The 26,946-nt window shown below is 48.6% G+C and overlaps 12 protein-coding genes across 12 annotated transcripts; 6 read left to right on the top strand and 6 right to left on the bottom strand.

Moving 5' to 3' along the window:
- Nucleotides 1–1,569: 1,569 nt before the first annotated feature.
- COCSADRAFT_61871 (uncharacterized protein) lies at nt 1,570–1,776 on the top strand (the record flags this gene model as incomplete). The annotated part of the gene is made up of 1 exon (XM_007698486.1): nt 1,570–1,776. A coding segment is annotated over one exon (207 nt), but the record flags the coding sequence as incomplete, so codon positions are not given.
- A 1,213-nt stretch (nt 1,777–2,989) lies between these two features.
- COCSADRAFT_34243 (uncharacterized protein) lies at nt 2,990–4,616 on the top strand. The gene is made up of 2 exons (XM_007698384.1): nt 2,990–3,772; nt 3,835–4,616. Exons 1-2 carry the CDS (start codon nt 3,102–3,104, stop codon nt 4,511–4,513), a joined length of 1,350 nt encoding a protein of 449 aa, XP_007696574.1. The 5' UTR covers nt 2,990–3,101; the 3' UTR covers nt 4,514–4,616.
- Nucleotides 4,617–4,875: 259 nt separating this feature from the next.
- On the bottom strand, nt 4,876–6,288 carry COCSADRAFT_82401 (uncharacterized protein; the record flags this gene model as incomplete). Its single annotated transcript, XM_007698903.1, has 1 exon — nt 4,876–6,288. One exon carries the CDS (start codon nt 6,286–6,288, stop codon nt 4,876–4,878), a length of 1,413 nt encoding a protein of 470 aa, XP_007697093.1.
- A 786-nt stretch (nt 6,289–7,074) lies between these two features.
- COCSADRAFT_34241 (uncharacterized protein) lies at nt 7,075–8,778 on the bottom strand. The gene has a single exon (XM_007698383.1). It carries the CDS (start codon nt 8,611–8,613, stop codon nt 7,402–7,404), a length of 1,212 nt encoding a protein of 403 aa, XP_007696573.1. The 5' UTR covers nt 8,614–8,778; the 3' UTR covers nt 7,075–7,401.
- Nucleotides 8,779–9,411: 633 nt separating this feature from the next.
- Nucleotides 9,412–12,001, bottom strand: COCSADRAFT_34240 (uncharacterized protein). Its single transcript, XM_007698382.1, has 3 exons — nt 11,112–12,001; nt 10,656–11,059; nt 9,412–10,601 (listed from the first exon to the last, which is right to left on the bottom strand). The coding sequence occupies exons 1-3, from the start codon at nt 11,953–11,955 to the stop codon at nt 9,483–9,485; spliced, it is 2,367 nt and encodes a 788-aa protein (XP_007696572.1). The 5' UTR covers nt 11,956–12,001; the 3' UTR covers nt 9,412–9,482.
- An 845-nt stretch (nt 12,002–12,846) lies between these two features.
- On the top strand, nt 12,847–14,007 carry COCSADRAFT_82974 (glycosyltransferase family 34 protein; the record flags this gene model as incomplete). The annotated part of the gene is made up of 2 exons (XM_007698902.1): nt 12,847–13,629; nt 13,684–14,007. 2 exons carry the CDS (start codon nt 12,847–12,849, stop codon nt 14,005–14,007), a joined length of 1,107 nt encoding a protein of 368 aa, XP_007697092.1.
- A 246-nt stretch (nt 14,008–14,253) lies between these two features.
- On the bottom strand, nt 14,254–15,543 carry COCSADRAFT_157814 (glycosyltransferase family 25 protein; the record flags this gene model as incomplete). Its single annotated transcript, XM_007698901.1, has 4 exons — nt 14,254–15,064; nt 15,113–15,180; nt 15,232–15,375; nt 15,427–15,543. The coding sequence occupies 4 exons, from the start codon at nt 15,541–15,543 to the stop codon at nt 14,254–14,256; spliced, it is 1,140 nt and encodes a 379-aa protein (XP_007697091.1).
- A 1,140-nt stretch (nt 15,544–16,683) lies between these two features.
- Nucleotides 16,684–17,804, top strand: COCSADRAFT_168628 (uncharacterized protein; the record flags this gene model as incomplete). The annotated part of the gene is made up of 2 exons (XM_007698900.1): nt 16,684–16,815; nt 16,842–17,804. The coding sequence occupies 2 exons, from the start codon at nt 16,684–16,686 to the stop codon at nt 17,802–17,804; spliced, it is 1,095 nt and encodes a 364-aa protein (XP_007697090.1).
- A 1,019-nt stretch (nt 17,805–18,823) lies between these two features.
- On the bottom strand, nt 18,824–20,065 carry COCSADRAFT_352313 (uncharacterized protein; the record flags this gene model as incomplete). The annotated part of the gene is made up of 3 exons (XM_007698899.1): nt 18,824–19,404; nt 19,465–19,620; nt 20,031–20,065. The coding sequence occupies 3 exons, from the start codon at nt 20,063–20,065 to the stop codon at nt 18,954–18,956; spliced, it is 642 nt and encodes a 213-aa protein (XP_007697089.1). The 3' UTR covers nt 18,824–18,953.
- A 1,256-nt stretch (nt 20,066–21,321) lies between these two features.
- Nucleotides 21,322–23,118, bottom strand: COCSADRAFT_188169 (uncharacterized protein; the record flags this gene model as incomplete). Its single annotated transcript, XM_007698898.1, has 4 exons — nt 21,322–22,512; nt 22,660–22,737; nt 22,983–23,056; nt 23,085–23,118. 4 exons carry the CDS (start codon nt 23,116–23,118, stop codon nt 21,490–21,492), a joined length of 1,209 nt encoding a protein of 402 aa, XP_007697088.1. The 3' UTR covers nt 21,322–21,489.
- Nucleotides 23,119–23,567: 449 nt separating this feature from the next.
- Nucleotides 23,568–25,824, top strand: COCSADRAFT_136397 (uncharacterized protein). The gene is made up of 2 exons (XM_007698897.1): nt 23,568–25,104; nt 25,157–25,824. The coding sequence occupies exons 1-2, from the start codon at nt 23,729–23,731 to the stop codon at nt 25,776–25,778; spliced, it is 1,998 nt and encodes a 665-aa protein (XP_007697087.1). The 5' UTR covers nt 23,568–23,728; the 3' UTR covers nt 25,779–25,824.
- Nucleotides 25,825–26,185: 361 nt separating this feature from the next.
- COCSADRAFT_23804 (uncharacterized protein) lies at nt 26,186–26,784 on the top strand (the record flags this gene model as incomplete). The annotated part of the gene is made up of 2 exons (XM_007698249.1): nt 26,186–26,429; nt 26,531–26,784. 2 exons carry the CDS (start codon nt 26,186–26,188, stop codon nt 26,782–26,784), a joined length of 498 nt encoding a protein of 165 aa, XP_007696439.1.
- Nucleotides 26,785–26,946: the final 162 nt, after the last annotated feature.

The raw sequence follows: 26,946 nt of genomic DNA, 5'->3' as shown, positions 1-26,946 counted from the left end.
ATAGAAGCATTAATCGTTTGAATTGCTGAGGTCAAATATTATGCTGGTAAATGATAAACGGATTTAGCAATGCTGTACTTAAAGTTGATTTGAGGAATCATCGGAAAGGCTTCGTTAACTCATCTCCTAGTGATAATAGGTGGAGCACTTGCATAAGCTTCGAGATCTAATTACGCTGACGATTCCATATTATCGAAGCTTCGAACCAACATCATGATAACTAGTCCAGTAGGTAGTCCTAGTAGAAGACTATTAATTTAATGAGTATAGAATATTCCTTATTCTATATGCAAAAGAAAAGGGGTCACTTGTATATTAAAATTCGATTTCTTGTTGTATAGTCGTCATTCTTGACTTAATAGATATTTCAAACCTGGTCTAGCAGTTTGCTATACTTAAAGCGGCATAGCGTTAACAGATATAGCCAAACAACGACTAGATGACATTCCTCGCCAATGTGCGGTGCAAAATGTGGATAATTGGTGGCAAGTGTGGCGGTTAATCATTGCGATGCGTGTCACCAACAAAAGATTTGGATGGTCAAGCACCGCGGATCTGTTAGAAGTGGCCATGTGCTCCAAGCTTCCGAGATCAGAATAGTCTTTGGTTATCGTTGCCAAGTCGGTTTCGCGATCAAAGTTCGTTGTTGCCCTTGCAGTTGCTGCGTAGTTGCATTCGAAACAACACGAGTTTTAATGTATAAATAGCCTGCATCGCTCCATTCTAAAGATCCATTTGTCCCTAGGAGTCCGCCATTTTCTTTCACCTATTGTCGCAATTGCTCCTGCTTCTCTGTATGGTAGCTATAGTAACCGAGTAATGTTCTTCTCAATTTGTAGAGATGCGTTTATCCCGCATCTTGCGGCTGTAATGGACAGGGCTATACGCGTGAGGCGCATTTGTGGAGAAGACGCGGAGTAAAAGGAAAACTAAATAGAGTTTATTTGCAGAGGATGTGAAGGCAGGTAAGCTTACAGCTTAAAGTTCTCGCCAAAAGTCGTATATGCAGTAAGTAGTCTGTGCATCTGTGTGTACTACGACGCTATCATAGGCCTGTGCGCGTTTTAAAGCTCTAGTCATCGGGCCTTTACAGGTTGCAACTTCCTTTTTCAGCTCTAGGTATTATGTTTCAATTTGTGCGTAGTTAGTTAGTTATTGAAAGGAGAAAACTATCATAGAAAAATAGTTCAACTATGAATATGATGACGATGATGATGATGATGATATAAACAACAGGGACAGCATGGCTTCCATGTGCTTACGGCATTGAGTATTGGCTAAACGCAGACTGCTCGAGGTTAGATCTCCGCGTTTACATATATTCGCTTATTTTATCAATTAGCTAGGCTGCTGAGGTCGTTTGAGTCTCTGGTACTATGCTCACGGTAGAGTTGCTATAAGAGGCCCCTGTTCGCATGAGCAAGTAGACATCATCTCTTCTTCTGCACCTCTTAACAGTCAACTATCGCCTCATAATCTCATAATCCTGCACTCAAGATGCGCGCCACTCTTCTCACCGCTCTCTTTGCAACTGCTATTCCCGTAGTAGTAGCTCGTTGGAACTAAAAGCTATGCAATGGAGTCAGAGGCTGCATTCATGTCGGCTATGCTACCGAAGACCCTTTTCTCTACCCCGACGGTAGTACCCTAAGCACTTATGAGTATGTAGTTGACCAGACGGGCACCGGCATGGGCAATGGTGTTCCTGCCAGCAAAGAGGAATTCCCCCAGACGTGCATGAACGGCAATGTCCCTCCTGCAGGAGTTGAACTTGTCGTAAGTAGCCCTTTCTCATGTTATGCAAACGATACCTATACTAACTACGACTAGAAAATCCAATCAAGAAACAACTAAACCATGTACTCTTATATCATCACCGCTTGTGATAATACGAATACAGACAAGTTCAATTGCTACTCCCGCGATCCCAACCTATCAATGTAAGTTTGTACCAAGGATTATGAGAGAAAATTCGCTTTGTAACTCTTATCAAGCTACACTTTTTGCTCTATGTACGATCCAAGCGGTGAAAGGTGCCAGATCCATTTCTTGCCTAGGTAACCGATCGGACAGTAAACCTTTAGATACATAAGTAGGACACCGTGAGGGTTAGGATGCTCAGCCGTCAACTCTTAGTGCAAACTCTGGAGGCTAGGTCTCTGTAAGGGCTGCGCTCAGTAGAGTGATGGTTTGGGTATATAAGTGGTATTTGATTCGAAGCTATCTAACTTCACCGTTCACTATAATATATAATTTTTACTTATTATCACTTTTGCCCACCTTTATCTCAACGTATAATAGCTTAGTGTATCATCACTGAATTGGCTACAAAGGAAGCAGATATACAGATTGCAACATCTTCTTTGTAATATCATTAAAAGAGTTGGGGCGCGGGGTGCTGGTCTTAATCCTTGAGTGTAGTCACCAGTAGGTTGTTTGCCCGTCGACTGTAATCGATCACAACAGCCGAGTATTACTATACTAAAGGTTCATGGCTATTTACAAGGGTTACATATAGGCCGTGAAGAAGCATGTATACAGTGAAGATAGTATAGTACAATGACAGCAGAAGCGCACTCAGCGCCAAGGGCCCGCTTACACTACATCAAACGAGCGGTATATTTCCGCTTGGCTCGGTACTTGACGGACTTATGCAAGCGCCGCGAACACAGCGAGACTAGACCATTGTGCTGACTAGCGGCGGGCGCTATACAGGGTTAAGGACGGGGCAACCCGTTAAAAAGGCCGAGCCGTGCCTAGGGATTTGCTCTATAGGGTAACCAACAAGTCCAAGGAAACTTGGCCAGCTGGGGGAGCCTGTTTGTAGCAGGGTAACCTGCACGAGAAGAATGCTTAGTGCGGCTGAAACATCCGTGCTACGATGGTCATGCTTGAATAAATGAATTCCGCATCATTCCATTGCATTCCGCTATGTTGATGCCCGGGTATAAATATATGGGAGCTGCACCCCAGACGGCCCGTCAGATCAAAAATCCCCCCGCAATCCTTCGCGATCCTTCACAATCCCCCACAAAACAGAGACGGAGAGAGGACGAACCCAACGAGAAAGAGCCAGAAAAGCAGGAAAGGAGAACAACAGCATGGAGATCATCATTGTCGGCGCTGGCCTCGCCGGGCTCTCGACCGCACTAGCCCTCTCGCACTCGCTCTCGGGCACCAGCTCTAAGCACCGTATTCTTCTTCTTGAATCCGCAGCTCAGCTGGCCGAGATCGGAGCGGGCGTGCAGCTCACGCCCGCAGCCACGCGTTTCTTCCTGCGGTGCGGGCTGGGCTCAGCGCTGCTTGCTGCCTCGGCAGTGCCATCATCATGGCACCTCAGGCGTGGAAGCGACGGCGAGGTACTGAACCGGGTGCCGATGGATCAATTTACGGAGTGGTACGGGGCGCCGTATGTAGTTGTGCACCGGGCGGACCTACATCGAATCCTGTGGGAGGCGCTGGTGGCGAGGCAAGGGAAGGAGGCAGCTGTGGAGGTGGAAATGAGGCTGGGGACGCGGGTGGCCGAGTACGGAGTGGAGGAGGGATGGGTGCAGGTGCAGCGCGGGGAGAGGCTCAAGGCAGATCTAGTGATAGCGTGCGATGGGATCAATAGCTCTGCGAGAGGCCAGCTGATGCAGAGCCTGGGAGCACCGCAACAGGAGTGGGTGGTGGGCACAGGCATGGCCGCCTACCGCGTCATGGCCGATGTGAAGGAGGTGCGGGCCGACCCGCTCACTAGGGAGATTGTCGAGGAGCATGCGGGAAATTGCTGGTGCGTCAAAAAAGATAAAAGAAGATGGCTGACCCTCACAACGCTTGCTGACCATTTCTCAGGGCTGATACCCACAAGCTCGTCATGACATACATGGTCCGCGGCTCTGACAAGCTCAACCTGGTACTCTCCCACCCAGACACAGTCGACACCAGCGCCTGGACCCAGGAACAGTACAAGGCCGAACTAACCCGCTTCTACGGAGACATGGACCCGCGCGTAAAGCGCCTGATTGAACTGGCCTCAGGCCCTGTCACCAACTGGCCCGTCCACCAAGTCCTGCCTCTCCCCAGCTGGACATCACGGGCCAATAACTTCGTCCTCATTGGCGACGCCGCCCACGCCATGTCCTTCTACCTGTCCATGGGCGTCTCGCTCGCCATTGAAGACGGTTTAGCACTCGCTACCGCCTTGGCCTATCACGTCTCATGCCCAGAGACCTTCTCGCTGGCTTCGGCTGTTACGCTGTTTGAAACTGTGCGCAAGCCGCGTGCGGAGAAGATCAGTGCGGCGAGCCAGCACGCGGGAGACTTGTTGCACCTGAGTCCTGGGTCACAAAGAGATATGCGGGATAGAGCAGCCAGGAGGGACGGGGCTGAGGGCGAGGAGGAGACGAGGGGCGATCCGCTGCTTGATTGGACAAGTTATGGAATTACGGACAAGAAGATTAGGCAGTGGGTCTATGGGTACGACGTATTAGAGGAGGTAGAGAGCAAGAAGCAGGAGATGAGTAAGCTCTGATGAACTAGACATAGATTATACATAGTACACGGTGATGCGTCATGAATATCTCTTACAATATCGGACGGCGCTGGTTGCCCTTGAATATCAACTACTCAACAACTTTTTTCTCTGAGCATCGTACCACTATGATCATACTATCTTACAATAACTTCATAGCCAAGTTCTTTCTCTCTAGGCCCTACCGATTCTACTGCTGTAAGTGCAACCTCAATATCAGCTATGTTTGTGGAGTTCTTGTACATTGAAGTTAAAGTCTAATTCGAATGAATGGCCCCTGAATGTCAGGATCGTTTGGCCATTACACATAATATATACAATCTACAAGAAACTACGCCCTGGAATGCTTACAAGAGACTACTTTAGCTTTTAACCAGACACAGTTCTTCCAGCCGCTTACTAATCCCCACACTAGGTACATCCACCAACCTCCAAAAAACATCTGCCGCCCAAATCGTCACAGTCGTCTGGATGACCCACGAAAGACCAAGACCCAGTTCATACCGGTATACAGTATCATTTCCTGTAAATGACCACAAGAACAACATACTCCTGTACCCAAAGCTATTGATCATAGCCTGATGCACGCAATATAGCGCAAACGAGATTTTCCCTAGATACTTTGCAACATGTGTCGTAAACATGCTCTGTAAAAAGGGTGACCGAGACACCACATAGACTAGTATCACGGTACCTATAGTAACGAAGAGATTGGGGCAACGTATTGATGGGCCAAACAGCGTGCTTGCGACGTAGTGGAGCGGAGCAGAGAAGAGGGCCTTCTCACCATGTGCAGTAGGATAGGACGCAACAAAGAGTCCAAACCCGAACAACAAACTCGATTGTATCTTTTGCTTGCTGGACTCCATACTTCGACCCGGAGCAGAAACAGCAGCTTCTTGCCGTATAAGATACAATTCCGCCAGCGTAGTCCCCGCAAGAAAAAGCGTGGCCTCTGGATGATTTTGAAACATGAAGTACACCGCGATTACAGTGGTAATGCTCATTCGCACGGCCGGACGCACTTTTACGAGTCCGATCAGCGCGAGGAAGCTGATGAAGGAACAGCTAAGTTCGATGGGTATGGTCCAGAGTTGCACGCCGTAAGGCGGGTGCCGCGTCCGTCGCGCAAGCGGATCGGACCACGTCCACACCTGCCCCACCCAGTCGGAGAATTGCTTCGAAAGCGAGTGGTGAGCGATTGGTATCCGCAAAGGTTTGCTGAGAAACGGCCAGTTCTTTGTTAGAGCGTATGAGAAGTCGAAGGCGCCGCAACATGCAACCAAGAAAGTAATTGCCAGTGTGACTAAGCATGGTAGGTAGAGTCTGCATGGTCGCCGGAATGTCGCAGATACCATTGTGTCGAGGAAGGCGCTGTAGGATCCGCTACGGGCGAGCTTCAGTGGCTTCAAGGAGATGGAGAAGCCGGAGATGACGAAGAAGAGGAAGACGCTGACGTGCCCGCTGTAAATCAACCGGATGATTGGTAACTGGGTTAACCAGTAGTCTTCATTGCTATTGTAGCCATTGAACCCGCGGTTGGCCTGAGGATGCGTAGGCATGAAGAAATGGCAACAGTAGACAATAAAGGCCGCATATCCTCGCATGCCATCGAGGAAATCCGTCGGACGTATCTCATCTCGCGCAGCTGTGGAGTTGTAAAAAAGAAAACTCGGTAGTAAATTCCGCAGGATGCGGCGATGTATAGATCGATATCTTGTCGAGACGCCAAGGATTGAAGGAGATGGGAGACCTTTCTCTGTCTCTCCCAGCATAGTTTCCGCAACTTGTATCATCGTGCGTGTGGATGGCGAGATGGGCACTTCCGTTGGTATGTGGTATATAATCTACATTTCGAAAAGGGGGTTGGAAAGCGACTGCGTAAGTGTATTGATTTCAGGGGCCGTGGCTGATCGCGACTTCCGCGGGCACAAAACAAAGATAGTCGAGTGAGGGTGATTGTGGCGTTGGTTAGCGTATGCGGGATATGTGACTAAACGGGAGCGATCGTGGCGTCTTTTAGCGCGTTGGCAGTGGCTTGGAGGCGGGCTTGATTAGGAGTAATTCATCGGAAACTCCAAGCCATAGGGTAAGCTGAGGAAAGTATTAAGCTCCGTCGGCCAGACCGACTAGTGCCGGGAAATGTCCACATGTCGCGTGCGATATATCCCGACCATGTATCTAGGTTCGCTTGCCTCTCAGCCGATGCATGGTGCCCATGTATGTTCTCACTAGTTTAATGAATCGGTGTGACAGCTGAACAAGAACGGGCGCGATCCACTTCACTGTCATTAACCCTTACATACATGCAATAGGATAGAAAATAGTCGCAGCATAAACTCTGCTACTAGTGGCGCACGCGATAAGAGGATGGGCTGTGGCAGCTACCAGGAGCCCTTCTGAACCGAAGTTGCCCCGTGAACTGAATATCGAAGCGTGCTCTCCACCCCATCATAAAAATGGGGCAAATAGGCTGTGGAGACTGCTCGAATTATTTGCTTCCTAGTCACTCACTAGCCACCATGTTCACAATTCATTGTATCTTCATGCACATAGTCCGTCACGGAATGGGATTGAAATCAATTAATGGCCTGTTATTCACTGTGCCTAAAGCCCAATACGGACGAGAGCATTCAAGTTAATCAGATAGAGGCTGTGATTAATACCAATTTTCGCTGCGGGTTCGCTAGTGACCAAATGTATCAGTTGTAATTTTTGATTGATAGCTGGAAGATATAAGACATATTAACATCATAGGCGCGCAAACTTCAAAAAAGACATTGCGGCTAAAGAATAGGAGAAAAAGAATAGAAGTAGCTTCTCCACCAGCCCACCGGAACTGATCAGTGCCAGTGAGGTACATCCTCCACATACGTAAGGGTGTACGCTTAAACGAGGATGGCGAACTTAGCAGGTGCCTTAGCAGGGGCAGACGCCGCCGTGCGACGCTGAAGAACACCACCGCGCTTAACATAACCAGCAGATGCGTGTCCGTAACTCTCAAGAGGCTCATCGTAATCTGAAGACGGGTCGGCGGCATAAGGTGTCGTGCTGGTAGCGTCCTCTGTGCTGTAGCTGGGAGCCGTGCTGTAGACGGCAGCAGGGGTAGCAACAGGATAAGTGGAGGTCTGCTCGAAGCTGCAAGTATACGGCTGGTGAGCCTCGGTGACGGTAACGGTCTCAGCAGGGTGGTGATAGACACCAGCCTCGTACTGCGTAACAGAGGGATAAGTAACCGTGGTGTCGTGGTCATAGACAGTTGTAGTGGGCTTGACGACGGTATATGTTCCGGCTGTAGAGCATGTCACCGTCGTGCTGTGGACGACAGTCTGGGTTACGGCACCGACAGTCTCGTATTCGATGTACACAGCGGCGATGGTGGTTGGCTTGGTGACTTCGGTGATGTGGCCACCATAGGTGATGGGCTTGTTAGCCACAGCGTGGTAGGTCTGCTCAGCAGTGACAATAGTAGGGGTCGCGACAGTGATGTCGTTGGCAGGCACAGTGTAGATGCCAGGGGCATCGAAGGTGGTCACCAATGGCTTGGGTGCACCGTAGGTAAAGGTGTGCGCATAAGTAGACCATTTTCCACCAGAGTACTTCTTGATTGTCACACCCTGCTCATCCTTGTTGCCTGTGTATTTTGGGTTTCCGGGATATCCAGGGATCGCATGTGGCCCCATGTGGTCGTAGGAAATCTCGTGGATCTCCTCGTAGAGCTCATACCATGTCTTATTAGTGTGGGGTGCACCCGAACCTCCGTAATAGCCAGTTGGGCGAGCATAGCCTTCAGGCGTAGCAGTGACAGTGTGAGTGATGGTATTCTTCGTTTCGTACACAGTCACGTACTGGTTGGTTGCAGTGACAGTGATCTCCTTGCCATAGCCATCAGTGATCACGGTTGAGATAGCCTCGTATTGCGACCATTCGCCGTCGACGTAGGTCGGGACAGGCTGATACTGAGCTGTAACAGTGACTGGTTCTTTGCCGTGTCCGGGATAGACAGTGGTATAGCCGAGCTCGGATGAGGTCGTTGAAACGCCATAGCCATAGTCAGCAGCAGCAGCCGTCGCAAGGGAGAGAATGGAGATGGACTTCATTTTCGATGGGTGACTATTAAAGAATGACTAAGGTTGGGTATTAAACAATAAAATAGCAAGCTACTCAAAGGACTTGGAGTGCTGAGCAGAGTGCAAAGTGAAGTGCACGAATCTGACGATCAAAGAGTGACTGTGGGTGAGAAACGAAGATTCTATCGTGGGTAGGACCGCATAATATTGTATGTACACTGTGAATAGACCACATCCTCCGCGGAGTGCAACCCTTGCCAAGCTCGGCTATCTCACCGTAACAATGGATCTTCCCTTTTCTCGGAACTTAATATGACCGTAAGCAGCTACTGGAGTATCACACTCAGTCATTCTGCACCTGAATACACAACCGAAGCGCCAAGAATGGTGGAGATTAACTGCTAAAGCGAACAGCCACCAGCTATTGAAGATCAGCGCATTGTCTCGTGCCTCATTTCCATTTCGAGCTGCAGCTGAATAGCTGAAAGGCTATACGTGGACTGCAAGACGCACAGAGCTTAAGTTGGTCTTTTCTAGCCTATAGGGGCAGCCGGTGCTCGGATTGATTGTTCCTTGGCAACTGCAGTGGGCGAAATCACGGGATGACTGCAGTATGTCACTTACTTGTAGGCAGCCTGAAATCTCTGCGGCTAGTCTTTGGTGAGTAGTGCCATGGCTGTATCGACTGGTTCTGAGGAGGCACTGGTTCAGGGAGACCGCAGTCGACCCGCTCAGGGGAACAACGCTTCCATTGCATTTTATGTGCTCAAACACTGCTTAATGACTATTAGGTGACCATTCAATAAACTGCAGATTGTGAGTATCAAATTGCAGAAACCGAAGAAAATCTATTGTTGTACTATTTTGGTATTTTACAAAAAGAAAAAGACGTGTGCAAACTACACCTCGTAGCTAGAGACTTCTGGTAATATACCATTGAAAAATGTGTTCATCACTGTCTTCAGCTGTTCCAAATCATGTTTGTTGGAAGTGACAACATCATCGTTCAAACAGATTTGGCCAGCCTTCTTGTTTTGCTTGAGATATGGCCTCAGCAAAACATGCTCCGCTTGCTCCGCATCTGTGATCATATAGAACATGGCATCTGGATTGACAACCGTGTACTGGAATTTGATCAGTGCTTTAATCACAGTCTCCCGCTGTTTGGCCTTTTGAACAGGGTGAGGTAGAAGAGGCTCCAGCCCGGCTCGTTGCCGGTTTAGAACTAGTTTGATCAGGCAATCGCCACAGCGTGGCGACTCACGTGTGACTCGATCGAATATTGTTGCTGTAGAAAATATGGGGCTGCGTGCTTCAGCATCGCTGGATGATATGGAAAATCCCGGTGCCAAACAATCTTCCGTATCAAATGCATCGCAGTCCAAATCCTTGGTCATTATCGGTCCGTCCAGAGATGTCCAGAGGATATCATTGTTCACAACTGGGGGTTTAAGTCCAGCTTGTTCAAGATAGTCCTGGACGTGGTAGTACATGCGGCGTCGAAATGTCTCTGGGGGTTCATTACTCAAACCCTCTGCTAGATCATTCATGACATTCTGACGCTCATTCCAGTCTAAGTAGCCATCATTGTTGCTGTCGCTTCGCATCATAATGTAGCTCCAAAGCAGTGCCTCTCGGTGTCTCTCCATGGTGTAATGGAAGATGATATACCACGAGTAGAGTTGAAAGCCAGTCTCACCTCGGAACCGTTGATATGCACTTCTCAAAGCTGGCCTAGGAAAGCTAGTGATTGCCTCTCTCGCGATGCTCCGAGAGAGAGAGTGACCGAAGTGCACTTGACCCTTGCGCTTGCGGGCACCAAACCGACGGTTTAGAAGCCAGGACGTGTAGATTAAAAAGGGCTTTTCTCCAAAGCGTTCGGCGTCTTTCTCTGTAGGAGGCTGTAATGTGTTGTATGCATTGGTCTTGAAACCAAGAGTAGGGCCGAATAGTGGCGAATATATATCGGACGCTGAATGGGGCTTGCCCAGAATCATATCGTCAGAGAGCGCAAACAGCTGAACGATATTAACATGATGCTAGTGCTAAGACGGGGGGTATTCGAGACTCACTCTATCCACTTCGGACTTGGTGTTGTAGAGTTGGTTCTCGATAGTGAGAGAATCAAAACTCGGCAAACATTTGCGTTCCTCGGATCCAAAAAATTCTTCCTGACTAAGGACCTGAACTTTTTCTATACCAGACCTCAACCAGTGAGGCCATTGCTTACCATACGTAGTTGGCGATGAATCATCCGTCTTGGCATTCTTGAACGCATTTACGAGAATCTGGATTCGGTTCGTGAAATGACCAGCGTATTTCTCGACACTGCGCATGGAGTAACGGAGCTCGTCCCACTCGCGATATCTGTTGGAGCCATGCGATCCAATCCAGACTCCATCCGCGTCGTTTAGTGAGGAATTTAGTTCATAAGGCTTCATAGTCTCGACCAACTCTTGCTGTGATCCATTTACCCCTGCAGATGTGATCAGCAAATGAGAAATTGTGTTCGTTGTAGCATTGCTCACATGTATACACAAAATCAATCCTAGGCTCGTCAAGTTTCGGGCCTGAGTAACGCGCCTTCGAAATCCATTCATCCTCCCAACCTTCGAGGACCACATCCTTCACGGAGACTTCAAAAGGGACATGGTAGAGGTCTGGAAGCCCTTCGGCCTTTTCTTTGAGTTCTTCGCATTGGTCCCAGCTAGGAAACTCGTAATGCTCTGACCATGGTGTCTGGGTTTCCAATTTTTCAACGGGTGCCTGGCTCTCATTGATATCCTGAGACTGAGCTAAATCATCAGCGTCGTCCTTGGCCTTTGCGTCTATAATCGGAATTTGAGCATTTTCGTTAGATGCGATATCTCCAGACTCGAATCCAGCATTACCGTCATCGTCAGGGTGGCTTAATTTTGTAGCATGCTCTATACCGCCTTCGTTCCGATGCTCTTCGATTTTCTCAATACCGTCTAGATCGTGATTTTCGGTGTCATCATCAGTGGTCAGCATAGAGCCGCCCCCCACTGAGGATCCAACATTGTGGTTGTGAATGGTACGAGGCTGAGTATCAGAATGGGGTGAAAGAACGATGTGAGGAGCTTCAGCGTTCCAGATCCGCTCTAGGTTAGAGTGCGAATGGCGGACATTGATCCGCCCAGCGCGAGGCGACTCTGCTTCGATTATCGCCTCGACAGTTTCCGGCGATGGGTTTGAAGTGGAGGGCTCCAAGTCGGCTTCTGAATTTGCCGATTTCCTCCAAGTGACTGTGCTAGAATTCCAGAGACAAAAAACAAAGACAATAATCAAGGCCCAAATGTACCGGCGGAAAGAACGGCGTGACCTGTAAAGCGCATTGCTGCGGCCAATCATGACGCGCTAAATAACTAAAAGGAGTAACACAAGGTGACGAACATAGAGAGGGTGATAGAAAATAAAAAGTCCTCAAAAGTCCTCAAAAGTCCAGATTGGCACAAACTGTGATGCGATTCAGCGTCCGTGTAAGGAAGGAATATAATATTCTGTGCTCGTCACATTGTTCATTTGCTATGTGGCGCGGGACTCTCGCAGTAGGCCGAAATCGCCTGCACCCCTAAATCACGGCGCATTTAGAAGGAAAAGATCCACTTTTGGTTTTTTCTTCTAGGCTAAGCAGATCTCCTGTTCAGCTCTCTAGCACTAGACTACAATGGACTAGGATGCGAGACCGATGTGATGTTGTGGTAGTGTGTCAAGGTTAGCGAATACTAATTTCCACAGGGGCACGTCCTAGTCTACCGATCGCCACCACCAGATCAACCCAACGGGTGTGTCATCTCCTGTGCGTCTCCACAAGCCGTCGCCTAGGCACAGCGATCGGCATGGACACTGCCTAGGCCCGATGTTCCGCGGGCTGGGCCGTTCGAATTTTGTTTTCAAGGCGGCTTGTTTGTCAGTGCACATAATAGTTGGTTGTTTAGTATCTCGCTCAAAACGTCGCCAAACTACAACGCTATCTCTCACCGGCTGTCATTGTATTCACGGCAATCCCCGAAGACTTGTGCATTTGCATTCCGTGGAACCTATCGGGATTTTTTCCATGATACATCCAGCAAATAGCGTCTTTGTGCGCTTTGGGGGCTAACATCATCATTCTCAGTTGTCACATTCTGCCCTCTCCTTTGGCACAACTCTTTTTCTCGTCTTTGTTACTCTGGCCGTGGCCTGAACCGTGATTTATACGGCATGTCTGGGCCGGTTTCCACTACTCGGAGGCGACAACACATGCCAAACCTCACCAGATTTTCCAAATATGCGTTGGTTGTACTTATCGTACTTCTGACAGTAGCACTATGGAGGCCATCAGAACTGCCACCAACAATATCAGAATACCTATCTCATGATGGGGACGGTATCAAAGTGCAAGAAACATTGCCTCCTTCAGAACATCATAACAGTGCAAATCACAAAGAAAGTGAAGGCAATGAATCGACACAACTCTCCGCCGGTCTAGATTCAAAAGATGGACCAAGCTCATCCGAGTTGCTCCCAGCACCGAACACCAAGCCTCCATCCTCCAGCTCCCCCTCATTCCCTAGATTCGGTAAAATCACCGCAACATTTGGAGAGCCTGATCCCCCGTATGAAAACGCTATAGCATCACACAAACTCCACAACAAAATCCATGGGTACCCGCACTTCATTCTGCGCGAGAAAATGCTCCGGGGTCTATGGTCCAAGCACGCCTACATCATGACTATCATCGGAAACGAACTTGCAAAGCCAAAAGATGAGCGATTAGCTTGGGTCCTATGGCATGATCGCGACACCGTGCTGATGAACCCGCAACTTCCTTTGGATATCTTTGTTCCTCCTTCACCGGCGTTCGATCATATCCACATGCTCGTTACCAATGACAGAAACGGCCTGAACAACGGAGTATTCCTGTGCCGGGTATCGAGTGCGAGTTTCAAGTTCTTTGCGAGCGCATTGAGTATCAGAGAGTACCAGCCTGAGATACAATTGAAATATACCGAACAATCAGGAATGGAAGAAGTCATTAAACGTGTATGTTGATCATGTCTCAATCTATCATTTTTGCCTGTGCTAAAGAAATCACAGGGTAATTGGAACAGTACTGTAGCATACGTGCCTCAGCGCTGGTTCAACGGCTTCCCGCCTACCAAGAAGGATCTAACAGCGGGCAAGCCATCTGCATCCCGTCCGGGATCCCTATTAATCCACTTTGCCTCTAATCGTGATGGGAAGAGGCCAGAACGAATGGCTCATTGGAGCGCAATTGCAAAAAAGAGAACAGCAGCGTGGGACAAGCCTGTTGAGGATACAGAGTATATGAAGGAAATCACGGAGTATTGGGATAGATTGGGGAAGGGCGAGAGTCAGCAAAGTATCATTGAAGACATTGAAGGTCGTGTTTGGGATTGATGGAGAATAAAGTCCATCCATTAACTTATCAAGTAATATGATTTTTGTTATCTGTCTTGAATGCTTTTATAGCATTGCATCTTCAAGAATTCATGAGGTATAACTATCGAAAACTTCGCCTATGTTGTTGCACTAAAAGCACACTGAGCTTACTACACCCATTTCCAGAATTCACACGCGTATTTCTTCAAGATATTCATTACCTTAATGTTTTTTTATATTTGCTTGCCGTTCTACATCTCCCGCTCAGGTCACCGATCGTGATGCAAACTCTTCCGGCTCCACAGTAACCACCTCTCCCATCGGGAATTCGAATGTGCTTATATCTACCTCTGCCATCATATCCTGAGCAGGGTCGACAGCTTGGAACTTGGTCTCCTGCTGCAACAACCCTCTCATATTTAAACTCACTGGAAACACCGTATACTTACTCTCTCCTTTCTTTCGCATAAGCTTGCCTCGGCGTCCACTATAATTAGATTTGTCCTCGTCATCTTCAACTTTGCGATCAGAGTCCCTATCCAAAGCTCCAATACCACGATACAGTCCGAATATTGTGGGGTATGCCCCCAAGCAAAAAGGCTCGGGCCAGTCATCATCGTGGCGGCAAAGTTGTGGGATTGCGACATCAATAGGCTGGGCATTTGGTAGCAGCGACTGGTCATACAACAGCCTAGCTGCTCCACGGAGGGATAATGCATAGGCACCCGCACCAGTCAACTTGTTTACCTCCATGATGATTCGTGTGTGCTTCCCCTTTAACTTTTCCGCACTCAGATCCGGTTTACGACGAATTGTCCGCCGTGATTCCGATATTACCGTCGGATCATTATGGGTAACGTAGTACTTCCCGGATTTGTGTGGTTTGTTGTTCACTCCGAGATTACCGAGGGTGAGCAAATTCCACGAGTCTCCGTAAGGGGAGTGTAGAGGCAACGTACTATCCTGAATGGCCCGGACGCCGCGGGCGAAGGAGAGCATCTGTGATTTCAGCAGTACGTCCCAGTCTGCATCATCTTCGATAATGAGAGCCGATTGAACTTGATTCTGCACCATCCTATGGATTGTAAGAAACATATACGTGAATTAGAGAACTTGTATATACTTTTGATAGACGTTCAGATGTGCGCGCCAACAACCATACGCACCGAGGCCTTCTTCACCTCTCCAGAACTGCATAGTGTTAGACATCAAACAAAAATTTTTGTTGCAAGGACTTCATACAGCTGGAAATGCCTTTGGGTGCATCAATGTTGCATTCACACCATCTATAAATTCGATATCGAGATGCGATACCAAAGCCATGAGGGCAAGATAATCCCGTTTATCGGGACGATGTGCCATGGAGATTGCATAGATCTTTTGGAACTAGACTTGATGTTAGACTGAGTCACGATTACTCGTGCACATGTTTCTTACACCCAGAGTACTGTTTTGAGTATCCCATATGGGGTCATCAGCAGGCTCAACCCTGGCTACCCTCAACTGAGCAGTGTTGATGCCTGGCGGTGGAGCTCTTGATGTACCCAATCTCATTCGTCTCGAGCCTGCTGTGTGCTCGAACGCGCCCGATTCAGTATTAAAAGAAAGAAACAAAACGATCGAAGCAATGAGCATGAAAGACACGGCAGCAAAGTGAAAGATAGACCTAGGAAAGTACATCTTGAACAGTGTGAATATCGATCAAGAATCAACGCTGCAGTCCTCCTGCTTGGTCCATGTAAAGGGTACACCACATGGATGTCTAGATCTGCTTGAAGACGATAACGGGGCACGCGAGCAAGCTTGCTCGGCGAAGCCCCTTACCCATGCTTACAGTATTGGTGGCTGGCTGTGACAGGCCTGTCGCTTCCAGAATCGTGAACTTTACTAGTGGTGCATTAGCGCCAGGGGTTCCGCGGATCAAATCTTCGCTAATATTCGCCTGTGCGCCGCCATGATGGAGGCTTAATTACCCCTATCTCTACACAATATGTGAACCTTACAGATTGGGCCTGAGTCATAACGTCCCTGACGGGTGAGTTGCCTATATCGCTTAGCCAACAGAATTAGGAATTACGGGGTCTATAGTATCTGTTGATGTACTTGGCGGGACAGTTTAAACCCTTAACATTTACTAGATATGTTAAGAGCACTGTGTGGGTACGATATAAGATAACTGGTGTCAGGTGTCAGAGTAGGTTTGCGCGGATGAGAAACAGGGGTTTATTGCCTTTTACTATACGCATGCCCGTAGCGTAGTAGTGCAAACAAGGTCTCGCCTTTAGTGCCGACTTGGAGAAAAATGCTAATATCAAAGGCATCGTCAAAACATTGGTGTCGACTGTCCGCTCAAATGCCTACTCGTGCAGTTGGATGGTTTTCGGTCGTGTTGGGATTGGTGACATCCTCGTTGAAATCTTGAAATCAAAGGCTTGCTTGACGACATCATAAATGAAATTGTACTACTACACCCGACTGCATCATCTAGGGGTTTCACTGAGCAGTTTATGAATCGACTAAACCGTATGCGGATTTTAAGGCCAGCGCAGGAAAAAAGCCATGACTCTGACGAGTGAACTTCTGGAAGAACAGAATTCTCTAGCTGTTGATGAAGTTGACACGAAATTAGTAGCCATCGTATCCGATGTCAAGATCTAAGACCTGCCATACATTGGATGTTTGTAGAGAGCAATCATGATGCTATCGATGGATGACCCGATTGCTAATAAGAAGTGCGAGCTGAAGCTGGATGAAGTCTTAGCGAAACAGGCAACCATCACCAGCCCACTGTGCACCCGACAGGACGAAAACTCTCAAATGAATCGAGTAATCCATCTTCGACAAGGCGCGAGAGCAAAACGCTTCCCCAAAAGGTCCGGCTTTGTCTTCCGGCACTGCAAATTAGCATCAATGAGTTTTCTACGTTTGTAGCTTCTCGCGGTCTCGACGATGATGTGGTTGCTTCCATTACAGCAGAAGGCGGCCCCCGCCTTCAGGACATCCTCACTCAGCTTCGACAACTATTTGAGATTGCAGAAGAGTGTATGTGGCCCTTGAACATTCATGGGAACTTTCTGCTAAACGAACTGCCAGTAGCAAATGTTCTCCACGAAATGCGTAGTCCCATGCAGACAGCAGGAAGCTGCAGTACTGTCACGTCGCATCAACATTTGGACATGTCTCAAACAACGCAAGAATGCAGAAAACCATACCAAGATTCTCCTTTCGAGTCTCGCTCCATAGATCTTGAGCGCGACAAATCGCTTGAAACCCCACCTGTCCCTAGCATCATCCGGGGTCTGCCGCGCAGACAAGTAAACTTTTTCCCATATCAGAGGGATTCAAGTCTCCCTCCGCTCGGACCTATTCGACTTAGTGATCTTCCTGGACCTGATATAACTCCACTAATTGCTGCACCCACCAATCTCGCTCCCGATGAAAAACCGCCACCCCATTGCCCTCAGCCATTGAATCAATTTGCACACTGTAAAATCTTAATAGTAGAAGATCACTTTATGAACCAAATAGTCATATTGAAGATCCTTAGGAAACTAGGACTACATAATAACGTCGTAGCTCCACGTAGTCAGGCTGCGGTGGACATGGTTCGAGAGTCGATGGATATATACCAACCTTTCGACTTCATATTCATAGATGAGCAAATGCCGTTCTTCACTGGCGACGAAGCCACGCGTCTGATTCGCGAGAGGGGGTTTCGAGGTCCAATATGCGCTATGCTAGTCAATGGGACGTTAGCACAAAAGCAGAAAGCTTTCGACGCGGGCGTTACTACGATTATGCAGAAGCCATTCTAGTTTAGTGCTATTGGAGAGATCTTGGAGCAGTATTTGACTCGTCTTGTTGAGGAGCTAGAAGATACAATGTCACTAATGGTTGACGAATCACCATTACCACGACGCAAACTAGATCTCAAGTCGAAACTTTAGGCCTATTTCTGGTCTTTTGGTGCATTATACATAATCTTTTTGTTTTCCACGCTTTGAAAAATCATACAAACGAAGTATGGCTGTTATGAAACTTGAGCAAGTTGGTTGCATAGTTCGTTTCTCCTGGATCTTTCAGTCCTAGGGCGAGATGGAACGACTGGAGGTCTGCTAGGAAGGTGCCGCAATCCTGTACTTCGATTAATAGTCTCCTGGGACATCTTACGAAAAAGACATGTTTTCTCGCGCTACTATGATACCATGGCATATCTCCACATCCTGCTCGTTCTGGGCTGCGAAATCGAGACCCAGTTTCGTAGCCAGGGTATGCAAAGATGGCGGTCGATACCTCTGAGGGATATTTTTTGTGGTAATCAAAAATAGGAACTTCGGTATATTACACTTTCCATAGTGGCTACAAACTGGTCTCCATTTCATGATTGCGGCTGGCTTTGCGATGTCTTTCTTTCGCTCATTCTCAGGAGTTCGTATTGCAGCAGGGCTTAGCTGTGTAAGCATTGGAAAGATGGAAACCCTTTTGAGTAAGTTTTCATAATTCAAACTCGTAAACAAAACTCACTACATCAGCTAAGGGAACTGCTGGTGGTTAGTATGGCTTGCATGATGTCTGCACATCGTACGACAAAGTTGATTGGTGTCAAGGTTTTCTCTAGAGCTTATTGTTCCACTGTTACACTAGCCAGCATGGAAAACCTAAGTTTATATATTATGACTGGTGCTGATGGTAGTACCTATGTTGTAAGGGACTATATCGAGTGATGAACAAGGAGCGATGCATTCGCAACTAGAGGTACGTCAAGAGACAAGTAGCATCACCTTTAAACAATCTTCGGAGATGGTACAAATGATAATTTGACCATCCGATTTTCGATTCGAGTAGTCTTACTATGAAAGCTTCAAGGATAAGCCATCGCGAAAGACTAGATGTTTTTGGGCAGGGAGTAGCCAACAAGTGTCGTACCGCGGCAGATTGAACAGTGTGGCAACAGTACCACGGCCTCACTTGCGATACCACATCCTTGTCACTCTCTGCTGCCTCATCTTCTTCTGCAATTGAAAAATGCCATAAAGAAGAGCCTCGGCGGTAGGCGGGCAGCCAGGAATGTATATATCCACAGGCAGTATACGGTCGACACCGCGAACAACACTGTAGCTGTAGTGATAGTAACCCCCGCCATTGGCACAGCTGCCCATGCTTATGACCCACTTGGGGTCTGGCATCTGGTCGTAGCAAAGCCGGACAGCAGAAGCCATCTTGTTGGTAACGGTACCGGCGACGATCATAATGTCGGCCTGGCGTGGGGACGCTCGGAAGATGATGCCCAGGCGGTCCTGGTCGTAGCGTGGCATGGAGCAGTGCATCATCTCGATGCCGCAACATGCTAGGGCAAAGGTGAGTGGCCATACTGAGCCTTGTCGTGCCCAGTTGGCAATCTGGTCGAACGTCGTTCTTGGGCGTGTGTTAGCCTCCTGGACGATCTATTAGAGCGAAGCGTGAGGATCGACTTACAAAACATATTCGACTGCATTGTTCGGCCCTGCTTGTGAGGGCAGAGGGATCTTTGTCGGTAGGAGACTCTTGGACCCGGTATGTCTGGGGCCCTGGGTCTGATGACGCCTACCATTCACATGTATAGCTGGTAGAAGCGATAGCACCGGTGGTGTTCTGGGAACTAAGGATAGGCGATGGGCAGCAACTTGATGTCTGTCGTCAGCTAGAATAATTCATGTAGGGAGAGGGGCAGTACTGCTGAGCATGCGTGTAGTTTCCATTGGAGAGGATGGATATATTGCAGAAAAAAAGGTAAAGATGAAAGAGACTGCACAGAGAGGGGCAGTGAGTGACGGTTCAAGGTTAGGTGCAAGAAGGAAGAAAGTCAAAGTAAGTGGCTTGCCGCCTTGCAATCTGTGCTCAGCCCTCATTGTGAGAAGCGAAACCGGAAAGCACTCTTGCAGAGACAAGGATTTACTTGCACGTGAGACATTGGGAGAGAATAAGAGCATATATCTGGAAATAGAAGAAAATCACAAATTAAATAGCCTAAGAGCGACAGCAAGAAATGTATTAATTATTACAATGGTAAATAATATGCATAAAGGGGTGCATTCATGGTGCTGTGCGTCAGTGTCGACTCTGGTGCTGAGGAGCATGAGGCTCAAGCGACTTAGAAAAAGTAGGAGTTCAGCAGAACCGACCATGGTTTTTGGGTGGGCATCGGCGTGTACCTCAAGATTTGGCTCAGCCCTATATGGCTGGATATGGTATGTTAAGCGTGGGGACCCACTACTCCAAAAGTAACCGTGCCATGCAGGGGCATGCAGAATCCATCGGTCTTGTAAAACGAGACGCAGTGATTTGCTCGTCGCTTGCGTCGCTGCCGGCTCTCCCCGTCACAACCGTCTTCCCCCGCTATCACCCGTTATGCTTCATGCCTCTTCATTTGCATCCACACCCCACCTATCATGCTCTCCTAACCCGACTTGACTTGTTTATGTAACATATTCAACAAGATGCACCCCCCCCCCCCCCCCTAACCGATACCTGTTGTATTGGTGGACTTGAACAGACAGTATCTCTTAATCAAAACGCGGAAATGATCGCCATTCACAGATAGGTCGTTCTACCAGCGCCAACACTGCATAAGCTGATATCGCTGGTTCATCTTGATTTCTCCAAAATACTAAATCAAGACAGAAAAGGCAGCTAATGTACCATTGCTGTCTCCAAATGGCTATCTGCTCCCTATATGTATGTACTTACACTTCGAAATGACCGAGCAGCGCCCCAGCCACGACACCAAGTTTCAGGCCGCCCGCTTTTTAGCAATGAATCAATGCCATTATTTCCCACCTCACATAGCGGATAGTACACCTGGTGGGGGCCGGCCCGTCCACAGCACATAGTACAATGACATTGTATCCTCTCCACTCAGGTCCAGATAGTAGCCGGATGCATGTCCAACCATCTCTTCCTTGTTCATTTCGACATAACTCAGTGCATACAATAGCTGCTCTACTACCGGAGGGCTACCAGTCGTCCGTCTACTTACACTGCGTAGGTCAACATCAAGCAGCCGCCCGTGTCTCCGCGGAGCTTACCACCTACTAAAACTGCTGACAACAGGACAGCCTGCTCCAGACCTCCACCAGAGGTATGATGTCACACTAGAAGTAGTTGTGAAACCCTTTAATACACCCCCGCCGGAACTCACAAAGGACACTCTCCCTACGGGAAAGACAGCATTTTCTGTAACTGATCAGTGTCTATCTACATGACCTTTCACTGTCTTTCTCGAGCCGACTGATCAGGGTTGCCTGAGAAACATGCTCCATCATATATTATTAGTGATTTGTAAGATCACATCTCGCGAGAACTATCGATTTTGTCGGCGAGGAGTGCCCTTCATAATCATTCGGCGTATGTGATGAAACATTATCGACTGTAAAATTCGTTTACCCAGAAGTATTACCCTACAACGCCATTTACAAAGGACAGAGGGTATATGGACCGAGACGATTGACAAAATTCCAACAATCAATCCCTATTCAAAACATCAATGATCCACTGGACCGCATGTTTCGCTTCCTTTAGTCCATACGGCACAGTCAAGACAAAACAATGCATTTGCCTCTCCCAATGAACCCACTCTCCCTTGACGCCTGCTTTCGCGCATTTCTCACGCAGCATGATACCATCAGGGCTTAAGACGTCGTGACCAGCAGTGATACCATGGACCTTGATGTTCCTCTTTGCTAGCAGCGAGATGTCGGCATTGATTGGAGAAATCCGGCGATCGGCGGCATCCCAGTCACCGCGCCACGCTTTTGCCGTTTCTCTGATGGTCTTGGGCGTAAGAAGAGGGTCTTTGGGCGCAATTTCATCGATGTCTGGGTTCTTGCGGGTCAGGTCGATTGAGGCGCATACGGCCATGATGGCAATGGGATGTGGGAGCTGTTTCGTGTCGATTTCTTGGTGCTCGCTGTCTTCTCTTAGAGCCTCGAGAACGAGGCATAACGCGATATTTGCGCCAGAAGAGTCACCCGCAAGAATGGCCCTTTCTCCGGCCTTCTTGGCTTCCGACATGAGAGCGCGATATGTTTTTAGGCACATGGGAAATGCACTCGGCGCGGGATTGTTGGGTGCAAGCGGAGTTGAGACAATGGAGATGGTTGTATCGGTCATCTCTTTAGCCATCTTTGCGCATAACTTGTAGTGTTGTGGTGAGGGCGGCTCCTGCCAGCTACCTCCCGCAAAGTAATATATCCGCTTTTTAGAGGGCTTTTCGGATCTATTCGGGGGTATCATGTCGTATATGTAAATGTCGCAAACGGTGCGTTCGCGGAGTGTGCATCCACTCAGCTTTGACTTGGACGGGTTGAGTCGGATGGAGCCATCCTCGTGCTTTGGCGTGTTGTTCCCAAGCTGAGAACGCATCAGTCTGACTAGCGACTGAACGACGAACATGAGAAGAGTACGGTCATGGCGGAGGGAAACTTGGATAGATGAGCTTGGATTTGTCGCCCCAGTGGTAAGTTCATCGGATTCCATGGTGGTTATCTTTGGTTTTTAGAGTGATACGAGAAAAAAGTGAAAGGAAACCCTGCAGCAGGAAGCCAGCATGTAGGGTAGGAGACCGCCTGTATGCATCCATGCTGACCGTAAAGTGCAACCATCATCGATATCTGGGGATTTTGCATCTCTCACGCGACGAGCGACATATTGATGGTAAAGGAAGGGATCAATGACGTTGTGGCGCAGCTTGTGAAGATCGATTCGGGAGCCCTAGACAGACTCGGGAAGATCTGACATGTTTTGGCAATCTGCACCTAGCAAGATAGCAGTGTGAATGTAAACTGATACAGGCAGCGCTGCACATTTCAATAAGAGCTGGTTCTAGAACTCCCTGAAAGGGGAGGCTGGCCTGGAAATTCTTATCGCATAGTCGAGATACGAGTTGCGTTCCAATTCATGACGTTGCACGACACTATCTATGTCGCCATGTCCACGCCAAGCCAAGGAGCACTCACCAATTTTGCGCCGCCTTTTGGGCTATTACTATGGTCAACTCCAACATCACGACTCATCTTGCTGTGCATTACTGCTACACGATATTAAAATATAGAACATACTGTGCGTGCCAACAACTCCCATTTCAATGGCCATTGTGATACGCGTCTACAAGGGTGGATCTGAGCAGCGATGACGTAGCACGCCTAGATTCCAAAGGACAACCCGCACTACACATGTCGTTGAACCCTAGGCCAACCATCTTTTATACCAAACCTTATTCCTGCCATGTCGGCTTTTCTACATGCAGTATCTCACCGACAATATGTGGTTAGTGTACTGGCTGGCAGAGACTGATCAGTTACATCTGACGTGCGCAGACGTGGAAAACAGCCCACCCAAGCTGGGCAAATGTCTTGGTCTCGAGCGCTGAGTGGCGGTGCAGCAGGCGGAAATTGCTGCCAGGACCGAATCCCACTAGCTAACTGTGCAACTCCCACGCGCCTGAGCCGGTTCCGTCTTGGGTGTCTTGTTGTTCTGGGCTTCCTTCGTTCCATTTCGTCTAACTGGCGACATTCCACCTCGTTAGCATGTTTGGCAGCATCAATGCCTTGGCCTACGTGGGTCGACCAAGACTTGCAAAACAATGGACCTTGTCAGGGAAAATTGTTAAAGATGGACAACGCCAGACAATGCATATACCAATTGATTGACAAGTTACAACTGCGAATCCATCAACTCACCTATCACGCGACGTCATCAGTCAATGGCTTCGCAAGCCTATCTCACGGACGAGGAAATTAAGAAATTCATTGACGATCTCGACCACGACAAAGATGGTAACATCAGCTACTGGGAACTGGAACGGAAGCTGGATCAGGTCCACAAGGAGATAGCCCCGAAAGCCCAACCGCATAACCTTCACCACAAATCTCGTGGCGATGAAGCTCGACACGAGTTCCTCAGGCACGTCATTGGGACGCGCGAAGACCACATCAAACGCGATGAATTTGCAAGGACCATGAAAACATGGGAGATTCCTTCGCTTGAGGCTGATCGAAAAGAAGCAAAAGATGAAGACGACTACCTGAAGCACATCTCGCTATACCGGCGAGCGCGAGCCTACTGGGCTGTCAAGGGGCCAGAGATCATCTTTCTATCGCTTGTGCTCCTGCTAATGATCGGCTTCGGAGTTTGGCAATTCGTTAAATATCTTACGTTCGACCAGTACACACCTGCATTCGGATGGGGAGTCGTGCTTTCAAAGACATGCGCAGGCGTGCTATATCCGACATTCTTCTTCCTCATCCTCTCCATGTCCAGGTGGCTATCGACATTCCTCCGACGCTTCTACTTTATTTCGAGATTCATCAACTGGGACCTGTCCCAGTCATTCCATATCAAAATCTCCATCGTTGCGCTGGTCTTCGCGACATTGCACGCTATTGGCCATCTTAGCGGCTCCTTTGTCTTTGGTAGTATGGCGAGTCGACAAGACGCGGTTGCCAACGTCGTCGGGCCAGATACTGTACCGCGCTCATATACCAGCTACCTACGTTCTCTGCCAGGGTGGACTGGTCTTACGTCCCTTGGACTTTTCTATCTCTTGGCTATAATGAGTATGCCTCAGATCCGAAAATGGAGTTATGAGGTCTTTCAACTCGGCCATCTGCTCATGTTTCCCATTGTTGGCTTCATGATGGCGCATGGCACTGCAGCCCTTTTGCAGTGGCCAATGTTTGGATACTGGCTAGCCTTCCCTACGCTAATGGTTCTCTTTGAACGCGTTTGGCGGCTGGTTCTAAGCTTCCGCTCAATCAATGCTGACATCGAACTACTGGACGATGAAACTGTCGCTATCACGGCAAAAGTTCCCAAGACTCGCCCTTGGGATTACAAGGCTGGCCAATACGTGTTTGTGCAGGTTCCACAACTGTCCCGATTCCAGTGGCATCCGTTTACGGTATCGACATGCATCAAGAACACCATGCAGGTTCACATCAAGGCCGACGGCGACTGGACGAACCAACTCCGTGACCTGGCTAAGCAGGGAAGTAAGCAAAGCATCAAGATTGGATTAGATGGCCCATTTGGTGCACCTGCGCAGCGATTCTACGACTTCGAGTACAGCATGGTTTTCGGGTAGGCTGAACATGCCCCATATTCATGCGACCCAAAAGCTAACGCCTTACAGTGCTGGTATTGGCGTAACACCCTTTTCCGGAGTACTGACCGATCTACAACAGCATGAGCTTGAACGAGTCAAGTCTAGGGAAAAGTCGGCTGAGCTCTCCGACGACACACGTCAACAATCATCACCTTACACCAACCATCGCCGAGTCGACTTCCACTGGATGGTCCGCGATAAGAACAACCTACTCTGGTTCTCTGACCTCTTGAACGAAGTCTACCGGACGGGGCCTAAAGCCCCAGATCTTGACATCCGCATCAACACGTATGTGACACAGAAGCGCAAACAAATCTCTCAACATGTCTTCAGGTGGTTATTGGAAAAACATCGCACACCAGAGTATCCCCAGTCGCCTATCACCGGTCTTGTCAATCCTACTCATTTTGGACGGCCGGACATCCGCGGCATCATGGAGCGGCACTATGATGATATGAGCAAGGTGCTAGCGGAGGGACTGGACGACAAGAACCAAGGCGGAAATTATGAAGTCAAGGTCGGTGTCTTTTTCTGCGGTCCACCGGTGATTGGTCAGCAGATTGCGGATCAGTGCAGTATGTTGAGTGCGAGGGCGCGCAACGAGGGTAGGAAGATTGAGTATCGATTCATGATTGAGGTTTTTGGTTAGATTGTATAATTTAGAAACATTAAAAAATCGTATCACGATCCTTGTGCACATGACCGTAAAGGAAAATTCCGATTACCCATTGTGTGTGAAAGCAATATTCCACCACATGAAAGAGGTGAAAACAGTGCTGCATGCCTTTCGACTTCGAATGCAAAGCATGTGCGCTAGCGCTACTAACTCCGCAGCATTAACGCCGACGTGTCGGAACGCACCTCCACACCTGCACTCATCCTCTAGACAAACATTCTCCGCAACCACGCCCTACCCCAACCTTCTCTTACTAGATTCCTCCAAAAAGGCCACTCCTTCTCCCACCTCTCGCTCTCCACCCCCCTAGTCTCACCTCGCTTTCCCCGCCGCCCTCCGCCCTCTGCACACCAAAACCACCCACCCCACCCCACACAAGCATGGCCTCCACAGCCGCCAAACGTCTCTTCAAAGAATACCGCGCCCTCTCCTCCGATCCCCCGGAGGGAATCACCGCAGGCCCCGTAAACGAAGACGACATGTTCATCTGGGAAGCGCTGATTCAAGGCCCCGAAGGGACACCCTTTGAAGGCGGTGTTTTCCCTGCTGAACTACGGTTTCCGAAAGATTATCCGTTGGCGCCGCCGAAAATGAAGTTTATTACGGATATGTGGCATCCAAATGGTACGCAATCACACTTTTTGTTTTTGTTTTTGTTTTTGTTTTCCTTCCTTTCCGCTTGTTGTGCAAGCGTCTGGGTGGATTGGAAAGTTGACGAATGACAGTATATCCCAACGGCGAAGTCTGTATTTCGATTTTACATGCCCCGGGCGAAGACCCCATGCAATACGAACAAGCGTCTGAGCGGTGGTCGCCGATACAGAGTGTGGAGAAGATACTGATTAGTGTGATGAGTATGTTGGCGGAGCCGAATGATGAGAGTCCGGCGAACGTGGATGCGGCGCGCATGTGGAGGGAGAAGAGGGGGGAGTATGAGAATATTGTGCGGGCGAATGTGAGGAAGAGTTTGGGGTTGTGAGATGATATGGAGGGGTATGGTTATGGATTATGGGTTATGAATGCATATGTCCGCATGGAGCTGGATTGAAAATGTCATTATTTGCGTGGTTGATGATTTATGTGAAGCCTTTGTGCGATGAAACAACAAAACAATAACAACGCCATGTCCCGCTGTCCCAAA

This window comes from Bipolaris sorokiniana (assembly GCF_000338995.1).
Source record: "Bipolaris sorokiniana ND90Pr unplaced genomic scaffold COCSAscaffold_3, whole genome shotgun sequence".
Classification (NCBI taxonomy): domain Eukaryota; kingdom Fungi; phylum Ascomycota; class Dothideomycetes; order Pleosporales; family Pleosporaceae; genus Bipolaris; species Bipolaris sorokiniana.
The sequence above is the reverse complement of the archived record's forward strand: the minus strand, read 5'-3'. Positions and strand labels throughout refer to the sequence as shown.

Excerpts from the sequence above, each read along its gene's own strand:
- COCSADRAFT_34243 (XM_007698384.1), top strand. The coding sequence starts at position 3,102 with ATGGAGATCATCATTGTCGGCGCTGGCCTCGCCGGGCTCTCGACCGCA. Across the intron at positions 3,773-3,834 it reads GAGCATGCGGGAAATTGCTG|GGCTGATACCCACAAGCTCG; the intron begins GTGCGTCAAAAA and ends ACCATTTCTCAG.
- COCSADRAFT_34241 (XM_007698383.1), bottom strand. The coding sequence starts at position 8,613 with ATGAAGTCCATCTCCATTCTCTCCCTTGCGACGGCTGCTGCTGCTGAC.
- COCSADRAFT_34240 (XM_007698382.1), bottom strand. The coding sequence starts at position 11,955 with ATGATTGGCCGCAGCAATGCGCTTTACAGGTCACGCCGTTCTTTCCGC. Across the intron at positions 11,060-11,111 it reads GATTGATTTTGTGTATACAT|GGGTAAATGGATCACAGCAA; the intron begins GTGAGCAATGCT and ends TCACATCTGCAG. Across the intron at positions 10,602-10,655 it reads CCAAGTCCGAAGTGGATAGA|CTGTTTGCGCTCTCTGACGA; the intron begins GTGAGTCTCGAA and ends AATATCGTTCAG.
- COCSADRAFT_136397 (XM_007698897.1), top strand. The coding sequence starts at position 23,729 with ATGGCTTCGCAAGCCTATCTCACGGACGAGGAAATTAAGAAATTCATT. Across the intron at positions 25,105-25,156 it reads GAGTACAGCATGGTTTTCGG|TGCTGGTATTGGCGTAACAC; the intron begins GTAGGCTGAACA and ends AACGCCTTACAG.